Source organism: Suricata suricatta, chromosome 14 (genome assembly GCF_006229205.1).
Source record: "Suricata suricatta isolate VVHF042 chromosome 14, meerkat_22Aug2017_6uvM2_HiC, whole genome shotgun sequence".
NCBI lineage: Eukaryota > Metazoa > Chordata > Mammalia > Carnivora > Herpestidae > Suricata > Suricata suricatta.
The window spans coordinates 87,367,901-87,389,060 of record NC_043713.1 but is presented as its reverse complement, the minus strand read 5'-3'; the positions used below and the strand labels follow the sequence as shown (position 1 = coordinate 87,389,060).

The 21,160-nt window shown below is 50.3% G+C and overlaps 1 protein-coding gene across 1 annotated transcript in view; it reads left to right on the top strand.

The window, feature by feature from the left end:
* The window catches only part of TMEM132D (transmembrane protein 132D), a 442,505-nt gene that overhangs the window by 35,585 nt on the left and 385,760 nt on the right, over positions 1–21,160 (top strand). Inside the window, exon 3 of the mRNA XM_029921636.1 lies at positions 20,658–21,159. Within this exon, the coding sequence (XP_029777496.1) occupies positions 20,658–21,159 (502 nt within the window). The remainder of the gene's footprint in view (positions 1–20,657; position 21,160) is intronic.

The following is a 21,160-nucleotide window of genomic DNA, read 5'->3' as shown; positions in this document are numbered from 1 at the left end:
GGGAGAACAGTCGTCTTCCAAGGTCGTCGATTCTCCGAGAGGAAGGAGCACTGGAAGCAGAAGAAAACACGCTCTTGGAGGCGTGGAGGTCGGACGTGGGCGGGCAGAGGCCCGAGTGCGCGGAGACGGATCGCGGGGAGCCAGGTGTGCGTGTGTGGACCCGGGTGGCCCCGTCACGGCTGAGGTCAGGAGGCGCGGGGACCTGAGACCACAGGTCGGGGCGGGGTTCCGCCGGGTGGGACCGGCCACCCCGCATTCATGCCCCGCCCCCGCCCCTGCGTGGCGCCCCAGGGGGTCATCTTTGTGGCTTGAGGGAGGGAGGAGCAGGGCTGGGGATGTTTACTTCTTCACCCCCAGCCCCCACCGCTGGCCCTGGTGGGTTTCACCATCCCTGGGGCTTTAACAGAGGTCCAGAGTGCTCTAATGAGTAAAAAAAACCTTTTTAATATTATGCAGTTATTATAAAAGTAATACCTGATGGGACGCCTGGGTGGCGCAGTCAGCTGAGCCTCTGACATTAGCTCAGGTCATGATCTCCTGGCTCATGGCTTCAAGCCCCACGTCGGGCTCTGTGCTGACAGCTTGGAGCCTGGAACCTGCTTCAGATTCTGTCTTTCTGCCCCTCCCCCGCTCATGCTCTGTCTCTCAAAAATAAGTAAACATTAAAAAATTAAAAAAAAGTAATACCTGATCACTGTAGAAAATAGAAAACAAGGAGATGAACAAAGATAAGAAAGCCTTAAAGAAATCAATCGTAAATTCTGTGCCCAGTGAGAACTCGTTAGTATTTTTAAGTAAATGTTATTCACTGAAATATAATATCAATGAAGGAAAGAGAACAGTAGTGCAACTAAAGAGGCTTAACGTAAGGGTAAGAGGGAACGAATGAAGAATTACAAAGAATCGGCAGATCGGTGATCAGGAGAGAAATGTGGCCGCCCACGGCCGGAGGGGAGGGGGTGCGGGAAGCAGGGAGAGGCTGGTAGAACGGAGTGGACGGAGCTGTGAGAGCGGTGGGTTCTGAGGCCCTGACGTGTCACACGGTGACTGTCGATGACATGATTCATAACTGAAATTTGCTGAGGGAGAAGAAATTCCATGCTCACTGTGTGCGGTGCTGTGTAGGGATGGGTGTGTTAATTGGCTGAGGGACGCCTGTCAGAATTAATTTGTATATCAAACCGCCGCAAACATCTGATGGTTTTATTTGTCGCTGTACCTCAGTCCAGCCGAAGAAGAGAACAGAACGGACAGGACATGTCTGGGGAGCCCAGAACCTGCTCCAGGTCGAGACCCTTTGCTCCTGGGGAGTAACCGCTGTCCTGACCACGTGGGGGTTGGTGTGAACTTCACGTAAACGGCATCGCGCACCTGGCATCGACGCACGTGCTGTTTCTTGCTCTCTGTATCGTAATGTTTCTGAATTCCGCGTGGGCCGTGAGGTCTGTTTGGGTCCTCTGCCTCACGTGCCATCGGGTTTTCTGTTTTGTTCTTTCAGCCTGTTTATGTGCATGAGTGTGCAAGGTTCTGTGTTTTTGTTTCCAAAAAACTGTGGGGTCCTTTCCATTTGCCCCCGCGATGCTCACAGCCCCGCGCCGTCACTGAGTCTGTCGTCCTGGACCCTGTGAGCGAGTGGCTGATGGCTGTAAGCGTCGGGGGGATGGCACCTGGGCGCCCTTGGCCGAGGTCTCTCCCTGCGGCACGCTGTGCTGGGCTCCGCCCACAGAGGCTGGATTGTAAGCGGGCGGCTCATGACGGAGGCGAAGACGGGGAGTCCTGGCCGGTCTCTGCGTCCGCCCCTCGTGGCTCCACGATGGGCGGTGGCCAGACAGGGCGAAGTTCGAGCATTCTTTCCCGAATGATGACGTTCGAATGTTCAGGTCGCTCCAGCCTGTGGTGCACAGTTCAGGGTGGGGGTTCTTAATGCCTTTGCTCTGTGGTTATCCGAGAGACTGCCTTTTCTGCTTTCTTTGGTATTTGCTTGTCTCCTGGTCCTTGGAGTCTATCAAGTGTTAGGACGTTTCTTGAGATTCAGAAATTTAACAGAGCGATGCCTTCACTAGGAGGCTCCTGGGCTGTGAGGAAAGAGAACAGATTCTCCAACACTGCAGAGCTGAGTCCTTTGGTCGTTAATTCTTTAAACCCGAAGAAAACAAGAGGTGGGTGGCATTGGAGTGTCTCCTGGGAATCAGATTCTGGAACAAACAATCATTTCCATTTTCTGTTAACATGCAAAAGACTTTCTCTTCATAATCACCGCGTCCAAGGAGCACGGGCTCCCAGTTCGGGTAAACTTGATTTTGATTGCGTCTGGGGTCGTGGGTTGGGAAAGCATTCTGTCGTTGAGAACAATTAATAATCTCGGTAGCTGTTCCCGGTGACAGAGGAGCGTCCCATGAACACTGAGGCTAATTACACCGTGAGCTGAACAGTCGATAATTGCTATAGAAGTTCACGGAAAAGTGGGAACAGGGACTGCTGTGGTCGGGAGAAAACGCCTCGCCGGGGGGTCGGATTGAGTCTGATGCTTAAAACAGGAACAGGATTTTGGATAAAGGGTCAGAGGCTCATCCCACGTGGCTGGGGTACCAAAAACACGAGGTGGAGGCTTTCTTGGACTCATCTGTGGCTTCTACAAAGCCCGCCTCTTTATCCATGGCATCGTTCCCTTAGGTTCCCTTAGGTTCAGACACGAGGGCCGCCCGAGTGGAATGAGCAAGACGGCTAATTGCGGGTAATTAAGTATCGTGATTTTCTGTTCTCCGAGGGGAGCTGGCATGGGGTCCCCCCTCGCTGGCCAATATTCCCCTTTTCCTGTCATGAGTGACGGATGCTCATGTTGTGAGCTGTTTGAACGCCACCGTCTCTGACACCAGGCTGCCATCTGCCCCCGAGAGCAGACAACACAGGGCTCCGCGTTCCCCTCCTCAGTCCCGCCGTGCGCTGCCTCGCAAGGAAGACAAACACAAGGAATGGGGAGCGTGGGGTGAACCGGGGAAGTCGGCGTGGCCGAGGGTCTGCTGAGCTCGAGGCCCGACGCTTCTGGCTGATCCATCACCAACCCCTGTGAGCCCTGTGCGTGTCGTGGCCACTACTTCCCACCTTCTTGGCTACACCTTGGCTCAAGCCTCCATCTTGTCATCTTGATTTAAAAAAATGTTTTATTTGCTTTTGAGAGAGAGAGAGAGAGAGAAGAGAGAGAACATGTGAGGAGGGGAGGAACACAGGATCCTAAGCAGGCTCTGCACCGACAGCCTTGACGCGGGGCTCCAACTCCTGAACCATGAGATCATGACCTGCGCCGAAGTTGCACGCTCAGCCCACTGAGCCGCCCGGTGCCCCCCCTCGAGTTTTGCAGACCCCCCGTCTGGCCCTTCTTCACCGTTGCTCCCCCCTCCTCTATCTTGTCTCCATATAGTTGTCAGACTGGTCATTTCAAACATCTGGGGTTAGTGAATGTTCTACAGTCTAGGGATGAAGACACCAGACGCCTGTAGGGGGTGAGTATGAGCGCCACGAGGCAGAAGGACCGGGTGGGGACCGCGGCGAGCCGGTGCGTCCCTGCCCCGTCGGACGGGCATTGGTCTCTCGTTCACAGATTTGTCACCTGTTGTAGTTTAAAGAAAAGCTCAGAATCACAATTGTTACATAAAATCTTCTGTTTTGTAAATACTGGCATTAAAAACAAAATAGGAATTTGAAATAACACCATGAAGAATCAAACCAAACCGTCTTTGGAACCGTGTTTAGCTCCTGGGGCTTCAGTTTACATCTGCTGTGGGCCCAGGGGAGGCTCTCAAGAAAAGAAACAACGGGTGACACGTGGGTGACGCCGTGGCCATCTACCTGGGCTTCTTCCTGAGACTGTTTGGGGACGGACGGGTTCCTCTTGGCATCGACAAAACCCAGTGACCCCAAGCGCCTTTGCCACGGGAAGGCGGTCTTAGAATTTAATAATTAGAAAAAAGTTTCTAGAAGGATTTGAAATTGGCTCTTTTCCCTTTTACATGGCCAGAGCCTGGGCACAGGAAAACAGGATTATTCCAGAAACTAGAAGAGCCGCTGCTTCTCAGCCCTCTGACATTCTGACAAAGACGAAGCGTCTCTGAGCGATGGTCCGTTCAGATTTCCCAGGCTGTTTGGGCTCCACACCTTGGATGCCGGGTGTCCGGGGTTCCCAGAGAGAAAGGGGCTGATTGCTTTAGGACCAAGGATTTCCAGGCAAACCTGAGTGGATTGTACCTTAATTACCATCACCCACATCACAGAATAACAGTGCACTGTGTTCACTCTGAGACAAAATTTGTTGTCAAATGAATCGAGAAATGGAACAAATATTGTAAGATGTGAATTTCGGTCTTTGATGATGCTTTAAAGAAAACGGTTTATTTCTGTCCTTGTTTTTGAGAACCCTCTGTACTGATGGATTTTTCTCTTGCTTCTTGTCATAGTTCCTGGGCTTTTTTTTTTTTTTTACATTCTGTGTAAATTCTTCTTTTATGATGGAATGAAGTGGGAGGGTCTTTGGAGCCCCCTCTGCCCACCCCCCACCGTGACGTCCACCTGCTAACGTGTCATACAAGAGGGCACACATCGAGCCTGCGTAAAGGACCTGATGGGGAACGTGAAGTGGACACGCCAGGTGCAGCCTGAGATCTGGAAGGAGAGCCATCTCCCAGCTGGGAGGGTGCCAGGGTGCCAGGGTGCCAGGGTGGGGTAGCCGGGTCAGCTCTGCGTGGCGCTCATGGGGGCTCCCTGCTCCTGCTCTGAGTTTCGCTGCTTTCCCATCAGCCCCCAAAACACGTACGGTGTTTAAGGTTTGCAGTTTCAAATTTTGTTCCAGCGGGGCCCTGTCAATCCACCCACACTTAACACTCCCTGTTTGAATTGTTAATTTGATCATAAGCCACCCAGGGAGGGAGGACCTCGTGCCGGGTAGCCAGATCTCCGTAACAGAGGCAGGTGGGAGCTGGTGGGGGGACGGGGGACCGCCCGACCCCAGCTGCCCCTCTCATCTCTTGGGCCCCAGACCTGTGCCTTTGCTTGGTTTCATCTTGTCGCCAAAATGGGGGCAGTCACATCGTCGGACGAGAGATGTGAAGGGGGTCCCCGGAGAGCCACCCCGTCAGGGGCTGCTGGTCTGAGCTGCATGTCAGTCACCGGGAGTCTCTAACAGAAAGTTCTGGCGTTCGGGCCACACCCACAGGAGGGCATCAGCGCGGGGTGAGGGGGGGCTGGTATTTCTCTAAGAAGGAGGAGGAGGATGCTGTCGCTCAGCTGCCTTGGACGGAGTTCGGGTCCAGCCAGTTGGGCTCAGAGCCGGGAGGGGGCTCCTTGGGCACGTGTGCTCGGCTGCGGAGGCCCCAGACCCTCGCCCCGCGGTCGCCGGGTCACCTCTGACCCACGCTAAACCAGAATGTTCCAGCTGCCTCCTCCCAGGCTCCCTGTTCCGCCTTTCGGCACCCTTGAGCCCCACGCACCGGCTCTGCTGTGGTTCTGGGGTGAGGCCCCGCCTCCCTGCGCCCCTCATTCATGCGGATTCAGAACTTCACAGACGGACCTACCGAAAGCCCGTTTCCGTGTCTGGGCTACGTGCTCACGGTGCGTCTCTTGCTCTGTTATAGACGCCGGCTGTTTGCTCTTCTAGGAAAAGCTGTTTCTGTCACTGAACTGGACCTAACAGCCTGTCACTTCTTTACCGCGTGGGCCGCACACCTTGACACGTTGGCAGCTTTGGGTGGGTTTTTCGTGAGCCTGGCCAGATGGCCATTTCTGAGAGTCGTGATATTGATACCGTCTGGCTAATGCGGATGCTCCCTTCCACCTCTGCGGCGTTCCGGAAGACTCAGCCCCCACGACCTTCGCGGGTGCAGATTTGGGGGTAATGAGCCGCTGACCCTGCAGTCGGGGAGTCAGTCTGTGCTGTTCGCCCAGCGCGGTCATCTGTTTGTTTATGCTTTCCTCCCCGTGTTTACTCAGTGTCCCTCCATCCCGGGTGCCCATCTGGCCCCTGCACACTGATAGCCCCGACCAGGCCCCTTCAGATCTCCACCTGCAGGGACCCACCAAAGAAGGAGGGGTCTGCAGATTCAGTTGGGAGAACAGATAGAGAAGACAACTTAAGGTAGGAAGCGATGGCACAAGGCATGATGGAATGGCCAGGTAGGGGTTCTTCAGGCACCTAAAGGTGCCTCGGAGGCCAAGACCCGAATTAGGAGACTTAGCCATGCAAAAGGCCTGGAGAAGAGCATTCCAGGGGGAAGAGGGCCCATGCAAAGGCCCTGGGGCAGGATTCTGGGAGAGAGTGGGTAGGGCGGTGCGAACAGAGGCAGGTGGGCACGAGGGCTGTGGGGTTCAGGTGGAGGCCACAGCCCCCTCCGGAGGGTGTCACAGTCACTGCACCTGCATCGTGAGGCCTGTGCTTCATCTACTCATCTTCTCCTTTTTACCAGTAAGCAAGTGGTTCTCAGCGTGGCTGCTGGCCCGGCTGCACCTGCGCCAGCAGGCAGAAGGCAGGGCCCTGGGTCCCACCGCAGAGCTGCTGGATCGGAAGCCGGGGGGCTGGGACCCCCCCCCCCCCACGGGCCAGGGTTGCCATGGGCAACTGCACGCAGAGTTTGCTTCTTTGCGATGTCAGGAATTACAGGAGAACTCACACCTCCTGCTCTGCTGCGGTTCCCAGTCGAGACCATCCGTGTAGTTACGGAATTTGGGCGGAGACACTGAAACACCCCCGCGAGGGTGGGGCCAGACCTGCAGTGCCTGGCCAGTTCCATTTTTAAAAATTGGATTTACCCCTTCTCCTTCCTACAAGTGCAAAGCTCTTCCACACCCATTACTTGAAGGAATTTTGTAGTTTTTTTTAAACAGGAAAAGAAATTCTGGGATGAGAGGATTCTGCATTGGAACAACCACACACACACAGAATTCTTCCGCAAGTGGGTTTTCATGTCCGTGTGTGGTACATTGCTGCGCCCACGAGAAGCGTTGTATTGGAGTTCGCCATGATGGAGGTTCTCAGACCGCAGCCTGCGATCCCGTGGGGACTGTTTCTGTGAAGATCGCTGAGCCCCAGAGTGTCTAGGTCAAGTGTCTGCAGTGGGACCTGGGAATTCCCAGGGGATTTGATGCTGTGGGTGGGGGCACCGCACGCGGAAGTCGCGTTGCTGGAGCACAGAGCTCGGGAAGTAGGACTCTGGGGACTGACTCAGCTGTCAGTAACAAGAGACACAAAGCAGAGGCGCTGAAACTAGCTGAGAATTCCTTCTTTCACGTACAAGTTTAATGTCATGCGGCAGCGCCTCGGTCAGCTGGGACCCAGACCCTTCTGTCTTGTTGCTCTTCTGTCCACAGCCCGTGCTTCCTTCTCAAGGTCCGACGTGCTGCTCCGGCTGCAGCCAGGAGAGGCAGGAGGCAGGGAAGCTCCATTTATCACTTCTGGTAAACTACAAAACCCCATTTTGCTGACATACCGTTGAGTAGCAGCTCCTAGGAAGCCACTCCCCACATGTGGCTGTTGACTTCAAGTAATTGAAGTTCAATGTAATTCAGAAGGTTTCTTTCACAGCAGCACTAGCCACATTTCAGCCGTGCAGGTGGTTAGTGGCCACTGCATTGAACGGACAGATAAATACATTTTCATGATCCTGGAAAATTCTACTGGACTGTGATCGGCTAGAGCGCAATGAGATGAGCACTCCTGCCACTCGGGAATGTGCTTTCCCCCGGCAGGCGGTCCTCATGGAAACTGGGGTCTGGTGATATGAATAACCATGAAAACTGGTTTTACGGAATCCCCCTGTCATAGGAGCAAGGGCACCCACTAAAGTAAAAGGACTCTCAGGCGGAGCTGGGTCGTTTCTTAGATGCTCGTAAGGTGCTTTAAACTCTGATGATCAGAATCTTGTAAAGTCCTAGCTTTGCCTCATTTTAAACTCAAGCTTATGACTTTGATCCAAAGGATTGTATTGACATTTAACTGTTAGCTTCATGTTTCACTCACTTTATGTACGTGAACTCATGATATATCTGAGAATCTATGTAGATGCATGTTCCTATCCTAGTGGAGACACAAGAGTGAGCAGACAGAAGAGTCAAGGTGATGCCTTCACACAGCTGCCAGGACGTTGTGGCGATGGGCTTGTAAATCATCATAATATAGGAATATAGAGTGGGATTCATTATGTATTATAGGATTTATTATATAAATATGAATATAATATGAATATAATCTATAATGAGTGATGTCAGGCCGGTACACAGAGAAGAATGCATTCATTCAGTTCACACTTACTGGGGATGTTCTGCATGAAAGGTGCTCCAGTAAGATAAATTTCATACACATCATATGAGAAGGGTATGCAGTATGTTTGGTGTGATGTGTGAGACGGAAGAAGGCAGATATGGAGTAGGGTGGGACCCGGGGGACCCAAGGAGAGGGAGTTTGTGACTTAATACAGAGGGCAGTGAAATCCTCCCCAGGAATCGCCCCTGGAGACAGAATCCTGAGGAAGAAAGGGAGGAAGACGTGATGTAGGAGGGCTGAGATGCCAGGTCAGGTCAGGGCAAGTGCGAGGGTCCTGAGGCAGATGCATGGTTGGTGTGTCTGAGGGGCAGGGGAGGGCGGCCATGGGCAAGGTCAGAGAGGTAATAGGCTAGACCCTGTAGGGCTTTTGGAATTTCATATGGACTTCAGAATTTTCTGAGTAAATCACTGGAAGGTTTTGCGCAGAGGAAAGACTGCTTTATATTTTCACAGTGTAACTCTGGCTGCTGTATTTCTCCACATATACCATATGGTATATTATATACTATATGATGTGCAGTGTACCATATGCTATATAATATGCCATGTCATATTTAATATACTGTACAATATAAATATGCTGTTTAGAATGTACTATACAACATAAAAAGACTCTAGAGTATAGAATGTACTATAACATAAATAGACTATAGAGTGTAAAATGTCCTACATACTGTAAACAGACCGTAGAGGGTAGAATGAACTATACAATACAGACGGTAGAGTACAGGATGTACTGTACAATACGGATAAACTGTAGAGTGTAGAACGTCCTACAAGGGGCTCCGCTGGGTGTACACAGACCAGGAGGGAGTGACCAGTGACCCGGGTGAGAGGTGGAGGTCGTTCGGTGCAGGGTAGCTCCACTGTATACATATCCCTGTGGATTCATGCTTTGCTCTTTCCCTCACACTCTGTACCCTGAAAAACTAACATTGATGAACCATGTAAACTGGCTTCCTTGCTCCCTGGCTCCCATCTGAGTTTGGCTCTGAGAAGATAAAGGCAGGTATCAAAGATTGAGGAAGAAGGTGCGGGCTGGCCGAGGCCATGTTTCCCCATGGAGGACCCTGCTCTCCTGGGAAGCTTTCCTTCAGCTCTGGCCACAGTGGTCCAGCCCCTGCTCCTTCATGTGCCCTCCTCAACCCGGGAACATGTGGGTTGGCACTGGCTGCTGCCGGCTCAGGATGCAGCTCTCTCTGCCACATCTTTAGATGACCCGTTATAAAACATCCGCATCTACCAATTTTAGCGGGCTGAGTGTTTTCTGCAGGGACCCTGACTGATGGAGCATGCCGATGGGAATGGGTAGAAGAGTTCAGATTCGACACATGTTTTTAAGGCCGAGCCAAGAGCTTAGGGATTCACTACGCAATATGAGAGGGAGAGAGGAGTAACCCAGGACCCCCACGTTTTTGTCAAGGATGTTGGACTAATGAAGTTGCATTATCTGAGATGGGGACCCCGTAGCCAGAGAGATTTCATAAGTACCAATGAAGCATTATACTTTGGGCATGTCGGGTAATGGATACCACGTTATTCAAGTGAATAATAATAGATGATCTTTAGAGATACTGGGAAAATTTAGAGGAAAACCATAAGGAGAAAATTAACACTAAATTTCACTAGGAAGATAGAGCTCATTCCTGTTCAGTATACTGTCTATCCTTCTGCCCTTCCTGGGGTCATACTGTATTTTATTGTTACCGAGACTTTCTTTTTATATATAGATCTCTAAAGCTCATGGCATCTTACATTTCCTGGTGTTCTGAAATCAGTTCTGATATGGCTCACCTGGATCTCCTGCCTCTGTTGCCTGCTCCCCAGGTCATACCTGTTCATATCTCATCACTATTATGCATCAGTAGTTTTAAATACATTTTCAGTAAGTATACAGTACAAAAATAAAAAGCCTTGTGTCATACTGTGATCTTAGTGGTACATAAAATAATGGCTTATTTAAAAATTAATGCGATCTTAGCATCTATGAAATACGATACGCCTTTTTGCATTGTAAACTAAATATCCTCATTTTATGCAATCAATAATAAATTGTGTGATATTTGCTTCAGGCTAGTAGACCAGACTTCCTACTGAGTAGAAAAGCTAAATAATACAGCAAAAAAAAAAATGCTTTAAGGCATTAGTGAGCTATTGAGGCTGACGGGATATTAAGGAGGAAAGAAGCCAGGGAGAAGGGAGGCACATTGTGGTAAATCCAACATTCTGAGATGTTTTCCCCTCAGGACATTTGCTTCTGCTTAGTTGGTACAAGACAAAGGCACTTAGAAGCTGAGAAGAAAGTGGTAGCTCAGAGACCGGAAGGTGAATGAAGTTTCCACAGTCTCGTGGAGCTGGGCAGACAAAAGTCATTTATTTTTATGCCAAGAAATAAGGGTAAAGTCCCTAGGCTTTCAGAGAGATTTTTTGAAGGCTTTACCTTGTGTGTAAGGAAAATACTGGAAATAACTAGTCCTCCCAAAACTATAATCCTGTTTCAAATCAGAACAACTCCTACTGGATGAAGGTGACATGACCCTATTCTACTTGCTTTCCAGAAGCAAATTGGATCATTCGGGACAAATATAACCCCATCTGGGTATTCTGGGTGTTCTAGATAACCCTTTTTTCACAGTGCCTGGCAGTCAACAGAACGTTCTAGGTAAACCAGAAGACAGGGAGAGAAGAATGAAATAGATTATAGAAACATACATGGAGGTAACACAAATGTTAGAGGTGAGTTACTAGACATACAATTGTAAATAAATGGGATCCATAGAAGTTTTAGCAGAAAAGTAGAATCTAGCAAATAAAATACAGTGGGAATTTTTGACTGAAAAAGTATAATTAATGGAATTAAAAATTCCATATGTGTGTTATAATGCAGATTAATGAGAGTGAGAGTGAGAATCAGTGGACTGAAAAATAGACCCATAGAATATACACAGACAGAACTAGATATATATAAAAAATAAATAAATAAGAAGAAACATGGTAATAAGCATATGTCACATTGTGTAAAGTTCTAACTGTGGTATAATTGGAGTCTGAGAGGGAAGGGGGATAAAAAGAGGTATAAAGGCTTGGAAGGAGAAATTGTAGCTGAGAATTTTTCACAACTAGTGAAGGGTTTTAAGCTGATGGTTCAAGGAGGAATATGAAATCCCAATAACACACACACACACACACACACACACACACACACACAGACACACACATACCCCTACACAAACTTTAGGAATTTTTCTGGAAAAAAATGACAGAGAACACCTTAACAGCAGCCACAAGAAGAGAGAACAGTTCTATTCTAAAGAACAGTATGAGCCTACAGCTGACTTCTGTACATAAATTATGGATGTAAGACGTCAGTGGACTGACACTGTTAAAGTGCTGCATGAAAGTAACTGCCAATCTAGAATTCTATATGTGGTGAAAGCATTCTCAAAATCCTTAGGTGAAATAAATGATTTACATCAACACAGCCTAAGATAAACTCTGCCCAGAGGTGTTATTCCTTTGAAGAGGATCACCATTCAGTAAAAGAAGAGGAGCATCAGAAAATGTAAACATGGTGGTAAACCCAAATAGTATTGATTGTTAGCAAGAATAGGATTTGACAAATGTATAATGACGTGTCCACCTTGAGAGCAACACACAAGATACTTTTACTGCCCTGAGAATCCTCTGTGCTCCGCCCGTTCAGATCCCCCAGACTTCTCTGGCAGCCACTGATCGTTTGACTGGCTTCATAGTTTTAGACTGTAATATGGACGGAATCAGACAGGATGTCCTCTTCCAGATTGGCATCTTTTACTTAGCCATAGTCACAGTAGGTCCCTCAACGCCTTCATGGCTTGAGCGCTCATTTCTTTCCAGGAGTGAACAACGTTCCATCAGGTGGATGCACCACAGTGTATCCATTCACCTCCTGAAGGATATCTTGGTTGCTTCCATGTTTTGGCAATTATGAATAAATTTTTAGCCCCTTTGAATAATGTAGTGCGCATGCGGTTGCACAGAAGCAGGGATGTGAGGGCAAGGGAATGAGGATAAGAAGAGAGAGTCAAAGGATGGGCACGGGAGGGACAACAGGAGCGGTGCCCATATTGCTGCTTTATTTCTCACATGCAAGTAGTTTTGTACAAACAGCCACAGCTAAGAGAAGGGTTTTTTTAGACATAACTTCTTCTGTTTTCACGATTATTGTTGTGCCGTATTCCTGGGAACTTTACACCCTCTTCTTATTGTTATTATAAGAGTGCCAAAGTGTGAAGAACATTTGTACAATAACATTTCAACTCAAGAAGCTTGAAGGACATTGGTGCAATAACATCTTAACTCAGGTGAATTAACCTCTGAGGAAGTGGATCAGCCACAAGGGCTGTGAGGGCACGAGAGCTTTGCTCTCTCACACTCGCCTCACTGGCTCCTCGCTGCCACTTCCCACAGAATAAATACCAAAGGGCATGATTCCTGGATTGGAGGGTAAAGTCATGCTTAGTTTTGTATAAAATCACTGAGATGATTTTGAAATTGGCTGTGCCATTCTGCATGCCCATTAACAGTGAATGAGACCTACTATTGCTCTACGTCTCCGCCGGCACTTGCTGTTGTCAGGACTTTGGATTTGGGCTGTTTTAGTGGGTTTGAGGTGGTTATATATACTTTCATTTGATATTTAGTTTATTGCCATTTTTTAACTTCAGGTCTAACACTGTACTGAACATTCTTAAAATGTAGACTTTCTTGTGCATTAAAAAAACGTTTTTTTCGTGTCCAGGAATAGGTTCCAAAGTATACGATGGATGGGGCCAAGAGGAAGGCAATTCAAGCCTCTCTTAGATGCATCAGTCATCTTCAGTCAGTGTGGCCCAGAAATGCTACTGCACCAAGCCCTGCTAACCAGGGTAGCTGTGGCTCAACTAGACAGCATTGTTCATTGTGAGTTGAAAACTGTTTGCCAAGTCTGAGAGGAAGAATACACTATATTGAACATGACTTTTATAGTCATGCTCATAGAGACAAAAATAGACTTTTGTCTCTAGTTTCAGGATCTGGTAATAACCAATCCTGGGCTCCTTAATCTCATCTGAGTGGGGCTTCCACGCCTGTCTGGATGGGCAGTTGCAGTTGTGTGTTCACTAATCTGAATGGTCAGAGCATTTGATTGTGTCCTTTTGGCCTGTAAATCATTAGTGGAATGCATACGTACACACGTAGTACACCTATCGCATATGTACATACGGTTTTTAAATTGCAAAACCGGAGTCATGGTTCTCAGGAGTGGTTTTGCTTCCTAACTAGGGTTGCCAGATATAGCAAATAAAAATGCAGAACTTCCAGTTAAATTTGATTCTTGGATAAACAGCGAATGTCCTGTGCAATATTTGGGACATACTTACACTAAGAAAAGCATTCATTGTTATTCTGAAATCCAGATTTAAATAAGTGCCCTGTGTTTATCTGGGAACTGCACCCCGAGGGGATATTTGGCAGTGTCTGGAGACGTATGTGGCTGTCACTGCTGAGCAAGGGGGTTCTACTGGCATTTAGTGGGTTGAGGTCAGGGTGGCTGATAAATATTCAGCAATGCACGTAGCAACTTTCTACAGTGACCAGTTATGCTCCATAGTCCTTGGTTGAGAGTTCCCAATTGAGACTGGTGGAGTTTCGGTTCCATTTCTAGGCTTTTGCATTTTGCTCGTGAAATGTCAAGACTGACAAGGACTGAATACGGTACGTGCGGGGATGGAGAGCTCCTTGCTGCCTCTCCCTGTTGTCCCTGTCATAGACTGAAGTCTTATGTGACCTGCTGGCCTAGCCTCAGCCCTCCAGCCCTGCATGGTTTCCTTCATGGCACTTGCTGCTGCATTGGGTCATGTTGCAGGGACTCACTGCTTGTGTGGCAAATGTGCCCCTCTCACCAGGACATCACCTCCTGGGGGTAAAGACCTTGTTGCTCTTGTTTAAGCTGGTCACCTCGTCCAGCACCTTGGACAGTGTCTGCACAATTATCCATGACCTGAAAGGCGCGGTGAACACAGAAGCAGAAGTGTGCCTTGCTTTTAAGATAACTTCCCAGCCTCCAGACACGGTTTTCATAACAAATGATTCTTCTTCGAGGCGGACGCTTCTCACACTCACACTGAAATCTACACGCTGGTGGGGGCTGCTCTCTGTGCCACTGGCTGCTCCTCGGAGAAGGGGCAGTAAAATGCCCACTGCTTGACTCATTCAAGGCATGAATATGTGCTTGAGAAATGAAGCCAGATCATCCTCTGAAATACCCGAAACAACAAATTTGGGTTTTAGGAGCCAATTAAGAACAGTGCACGGGAAGAAAATGGGTTAATCTTCGTCTTGGGAACCGTCCTCCTGTATTCCCAGGACTGTGCTCCGGAGAAGTGCGGGGCGTGCAGTGCTCTGCACGTGTCTCTGAAAGTACCCTTTTATTGACACAGATCCCAAAGAACGTCTCGTGTGTTTTTCTGGAGCTAATATTCCCATGAATATGTGATCTGCCTCCAAACCGCACAGCTCTGTGCTCGGGCTGGGGGCCTCACACGTGTGACCTTCCTAACTTCTGATCAGTGGTAGATTCTTTAAGTCTTTTACCTGTAATCTTCACCACCAGTGTAGACAGACGAGCATGAAGCACCTCCCAAAGTGTCAGCCTAAGCAGTGTTAACTGTGATTCTTGGATGTGATGTGTGAATTAGATTGTTTCCCATATTTTTTAAGATTGTGATCTTAAAAATAGGTTTTTCGGTGCACCACTGGGGACTGTCAGTCTTGGTACCACTGACAGTCATGCCACATTCTAGGAGGAGCATAGATTCACATGGAAAGATGGACAAAACAGGGCTGAGTCCTTGACGGACTCCTGGAGGGTCACACTGTGTGGTGGGCAAAGGAGCCGGACTGTTGGGCTTGAATCACGTCTGGCTCTTACACCTGCATGACTTGGGGCAAGCCACACGGCTGCCCCACATCTCCATTTCCTCACTGTCGAGTAGGGGGGATAAACCCCTAACACATTGGGCTGCTGAGCGCGGCAGGGTCACCCGTGCCTCGAGAGCAAACAGGACAGTGTCCGGAGCTAAAGAAGTGTGATCATTGCATAAGTAACCTAGTGCGGGTTTGCTGCATTCCCAAGGAGAAAAACAGCATCAAGTACGGCACACGTGTGGAGACCCCGTGTGAGTGGGGTGAGGGGGGTGCTTAGCTGTGGAGGCTCCCAGGCTGTGCTCTAGGCTGGGACAGGCGGCAGTGTTCCTGCTAGAGATGTGCCTGGAGGGGGAGGCCATTATAGCCATTGTAAATACCAGGACACTTGAATGGTGACTCGCCAGGTACAGATTTTACATGGGAGTCATCTCCCAGCCAAGGGAACCTTTTTAGGAATATCAATAGGAGGTGCTGGGTGGCTCGGTCTGTTAAGCTTCTGGCTTCGGCTCAGGTCATGATTTCACGGTTTGTGGGTTTGAGCCCTGCATCGGGCTCTGTGCTGACAGCTCGGAGCCTGGAGCTGCTTCCGGTTCTGTGTCTTCCTCTCTGTGATACTCCCCTGCTCGCCCTGTCTCTCTCTCTCTCTCTCTCTGTGTCTCTCTCTGTCTCTCTCTCTCTTTCAAAAATAAATAAAACATTAAAAAAGATAGGAATAACAATAAGAAGGACAATTACAAGGTGACAGGGTCCCCGTGGATTGTGGGCAGTGAAACCCCAGCATCACATGGGGACCTTTAACCGCTGGCTCCAAGGGGAGATGGGGAGCGTCACCCCTGATCCGTAGCATCTGCCTGTTTCTGTAGTGAAAGTGCCACCACCGTGGGGGCCCGGAGTCACCAGACGGGGGCGGGGGTGGGGGACAGGGGGCAGGGATGTGGAGCCAGATCTCTGTTTCCTTGAAATAAGGTGAAATATATATTTTTCTTTATCAGGAAGATTTTCTCTGTTGTCTTTCTACAGGGTTTCCCAAGAAGCCCCGCTGTCTGCCTTGCACAACCTGCTGGCAGCCTGTCCGTGGCCGCTTTTATTTCTTTGTCTTTTAACATTTACCTTTAGGAAAAGCTTCCAAAGTTCCCCTTCTCATATGATAAATTCAATTTTCTGCTTTCTCAAATCTGTTTTATTGCCTCTGAAATCATTTTAAATCCTTCACTTTTAATACGGTCACATCTTCTTTCCTCTTAGGCTTTATCGCATTAGAAGTAACAAAGGGCCTGGACGGTCTTAATTGTGAGCTTAAAAGTTCTGTGCAAAACGCTGTCCCTGTTCTTGACAAGTGTTCTTCAAAGCGGTGCCGTTGCTGGCCTCGGGAAGCTTCTTGGCCATCTCAAAGTTTTGTCTTTTGTTTTGCCGTTTTTGCACACGGATTCTCTTCCTCTCTGCTCTTTGTTTCTTTGCTTTTTCTCGTTCGCGTCTCTGTAGGAGAGAAGTTGCAGGGATTTCCCTTCACACTGTAGCGTGTGTTCTCATCCCTGGTTTTCTCCTGCTTCTATTAGTGTTCGTGACGGAACCTCACCTGCAGGGGGCGCTGGTCCTTCAGTGCCCTGGGGTGGGGCGGGGGGGCCAGGGCAAGGGTGCACCCGTTTGTGGTCGTGCCCGGCTGCTGTGCCCTGGACCAGTGTCGGGCTGGCCTGGACGCGTCCCAGGAGCACGGGGACGCTCTGTCACACGTCACCTGACTCTGGGGCTTTCTGAGCGGGAGGCCATTCTTCCTCTTGGGTCTTTCAACTCATCTGATTGCAAAAGGTCACACCAGCGTCCGGAGCACCACCCAGTGTGGGGGATCCATGGCGCTCAGGGCTTTTACTCTGAGAAATAGCAGGTAGTTTAGGGGCGCCTGGGTGGCTCAGTGGGTTAAGCATCCGACTTTGGCTCAGGTCATGATCTTGGGGTCTGTGGGTTCGAGCCCTTCAAATTCTGTGTGTGTGTGTGTGTGTGTGTGTGTGTGTGTGTGTGTCCTTCCCTCGCTTACTCTTTGTCCCTCTATTTTAAAAATAAATAAACATTATAAAAAATTTAAATATATGTATCAGGTTGTTTCTACCCGGCTCCCTGCTATGCTTAGGGTCCCAGGTTTAGCAAATAAAGACACAGGATTTGGTTAGAGTTGAGTTTCTAATAAGCAACACATTGATTTACTTTCTTTTATAAGCATGGCCTGCAGTGTCTCTGTTTGTTGGAAGTTGATCCTGATTCACTGTGTTTTGTCCATGTGATCTCTGGGGCGCCCCGCGGCGCCTGACGCGGACTGAACCTCACGCCTCCCCACACGCCCCCCGTTACTGTTTCTGGTCCGCCCAGAGGAACACACGGGAGTCTGTGCTCAAATGGCCATCCTCCCCACCTTTCTTAAAAGTATTATTTGGGGAGAATTATCTTTTCAAAAATGCTAAAATTAATATGAAATCTCTCTGATGCCTCTGAGTATCACTTTTCCTTCAAGTTACTGTTTAAAGCCGTGGCACCGGCGTCGAATGTAATTTTTTTCTGAATGGGTTATTAATTGAGATTCCCCGTGCACGGCTTCTTGCTTATCTGACACCTGGCTCGTTTTCATGTAGAATTGGTGTTCTGGGTGCTAATGGCCACCTCAGTGGGGATCCAAGGGTAACGAGTTTTTCTTCTTAGTCTGTTCTGTGCTCTGTGCAATGGAAGTGGCATTACTTTCGCAGTTTTGTAAAAAAAAAAAAAAAAAAAAGAAAGGAAAGCAGGAAGGAGGAAAAAAGTAATAGGAAGTAACATTAGCTTTAGATCAGCTTTAGATCAGACACGGGGTCAGATTCCAGGCAGAAGGACAGAGAAGCTGTCTGTGGACGAAAGCTTAGAAATTACTCCCCGCTCAACAGTGTTTGCTGTGACCTCCTTGTGGCTTTTCCACATGAAGTCAGAGGACCCACCGCCGTCGGCCTTGGAGTGTGTAATCAGTTGCACAGTTAAGTTTGGTGTCCTCAAGCAGTAGGGTCCGGGCTCAGCAAGAAAGTGCACTCAGTTCTGGTGTCTAGCGTGGATGTCTGACTTTTGTAACTTGGTGGTTTGGTTTTGGCAGTTTCTAGAAGGAAGGAGAAGCTGGTGTGGGCGGCTCAAGGCAGTTGTTCTGTGGGGTGCCCAGGCGTATTTTTAAGAGTCGGGAGACACTGTCATTGATGTAGGTCCTTCAGCGGTCTCACTGCGTGGAGAAACGCCCATCTTCCTTGGCCCCAAGCCGCTCACATTACATGGAGCCCGTAATGGGATGAGGATTCCCGTTATAAAGAGACGACAGAGGGAAGAGAACGTCTAAAATCCCACTGGAAGCATGTGATCCGCTCTGTGTACTATTAATGTCATAGTTCATTTGTCGGTCCATCCATTCACTCACTTATCAGATATGTACTGGAGTCCCGGAATTTTCCAGGCGCCTCCTGCGGACTCTTCAGGCCACGTGTCATTGTCACGTGCGCTCACGTGCACGTGACCCGCGGAACACGGGGAGTCACCACAGAGCATCAGGTCCTGCACAGCAGGGGTGTGGGCGGTCTGGGAGGCGCCCCGAGAAGTGGCTTCGAGAGTGTGGGGAACGTAGCCGAGGCTGGGGACGGGGACCGGCGCAGGGACGAAGCGCTCGTCCAGAGCATCAGCGGCAAGTCTGCTCCTGTTCTCTGCTGTCGCCAACACTCACCTGGGAAAGGACAGGACTGCAAGACACATGGACCCCCAGTGGTTTCCAGAACGTTCAAAGAACGCGACCCTGCGAAGGAATGGCAGCACCTGACGTCACGCTGAGATTTCGATTCGGGAGCGAAATCCCTGTGTGTTAGGTGGAACCACAGAAATGACGGTTCGGGTCCGTCACAGCCGCTCACGTTGCGGCCGTTTCCAGCGGTTCAGCCCCACGGAAACCCCCGTTGCTTGATCGGGGCTCCGCCCAGGGCCCAGGCTATAGAAAGCCATGGAACTGAGAGAGTTCTTCCCTCAGGGCCGTCTACACTCAGGACAAACATACCCGGCAGGCCAGCTCCTCGTCCAGAAGCGGAGCGAGTGCACCTTGGCTCCTGGCGGTGTTGGCGTCGGGGCCCTGCTCGGGGCCCGCGTTCTGCAGACCAGCTGCCCGGGGGCCGAGCGGTTCAGTGCCTGTCCCCTCACAGACACACGCAGGAGCCCCTCCCCTGAGTGCTTCGCTCTCCCCTGCCCGCAGACAGACGCCGAGCGGGTCTGGACTCGGGTCGGCGCCGTGCGCCGGAGCAGGTGCTCACGTGGGCCTTCAACGCAGGTCTGCACAATGCGTGTCCGGCGCCAGCAGCTTTCGGTGCAGAGTATCCAGGGGTAATTACATGGCTACTAACGAGAAGGGCTTTGTGTGCCTTGTGGAACTTTGCCGAGAAAGTCAGCGTTCCCAAAGCCAATAATTTCCATTTCTAAACGCCGTTAAATTGGTTCTTGCATTGTGCAGTTTCCATGTCTGTGTTTTTCTTACAGCAATAAGGCGTACTGTAAAAGTAACAGCTTGGATTTCCCCCCTCCCTGACACAGGGGTATGCTCAGTAAGGAAAGAAAAAAAAAGACTACCTCTTATGCACCAGCACAAGCTAGCTTTCAGGGCGGCTGCGGCGGGGATGCAAGGGGCCCGTGACCAGGGACACGCAGGTCTGACGTGCCGTGGTCAGGTCCCCTTCTGTGGAGCGCTCGGCCCCATGGCTCCTTCTGGGCTTTTCGTCTCTCAGCCTAACCCTGAGGGGAGTGCGTGATGTCTGCCTGATTGGTGGCCTGTTTTAGTTTACCTTCCGAGTCCCTTGTCATTTTCCAGCGGCCGGTGCGTCCTGTGTCTGTCACGGGTGAGAGGTGGACGCAGCATCAGTCCCCTCGCTGAGAAGGTGATTTCCTGACCTCATGTCCGTCTGTCTGGTGCTTAGATGTTTGTAAGACTTTCCCAATCTGGGATGCTCTTTCCTTTTAGCCCAAAGAGAGCAAGTTGTAGGCATAACCTCATTTTAAAAACAACATCTTAATGGGGCGCCTGGGTGGCTCAGTCGGTCAAGCGTCTGACTCTTGGCTTCAGCTCAGGTCATGATCTCCCAGGGTTGTGACTTCAAGTCCCTCACTGGGCTTTGCACTGACAGCGCAGAGCCTGCTTGGGATTCTCTCCCTCCCTCCCTGTCTCTCTCTCTCAATAAATTAATAAACTTTAAAAAATATTAAAAAAAATAAAGACAACATCCTTCCTGTAACGTGACCGGACGCTGTGGGAGGGTTTGGGTCAGGAGCTGGGCGGCTGGGGCCGTGACGGGCTGTGACGCACGGCATGGCAATGTCGGGAGTCTCTTGTGGCTGCCCGGTCTCTAACCGTCTGCTCCGGTTCCCCCCGCAGTGACCGAGGGCCGAGGGGTCCTGGAGAGCATCCAGAGGTTCTCCCTGCTGCCCACCTACCTCCCCGTCACCTACCGCATCCACAACGCCGACGTGTCCTTCTTCCTGAAGGAGGCCAACCAGGACATCATGCGCAACTCCAGCCTGCAGTCCCGCGTGGAGTCCTTCCTGATCTACAGGTCCCAGCGGCTGCCCGTCCTGAACGCCAGCTACGGGCCCTTCTCCGTGGAGCAGGCGGTACCGCCGGACTTGGTGCTGCCCTCCAGCCCCTTCGGCCTCTCCAACACGTTTTCCCTCAACTGGAAGCTGCGGGCGCACATCCTGCGGGACAAGGTGTACCTGAGCCGCCCCAAGGTGCAGGTGCTGTTCCACCTGCTGGGCCGGGACTGGGCGGCGCCGGGCGCGGCCGAGAGGCTGCCCTGCCTGCGGCTGTTCGCCTTCCGGGAGACCCGCGAGGTGCGGGCCGGCTGCCGGCTGCAGGGGGCCCTGGGGCTGTGCGTGGCC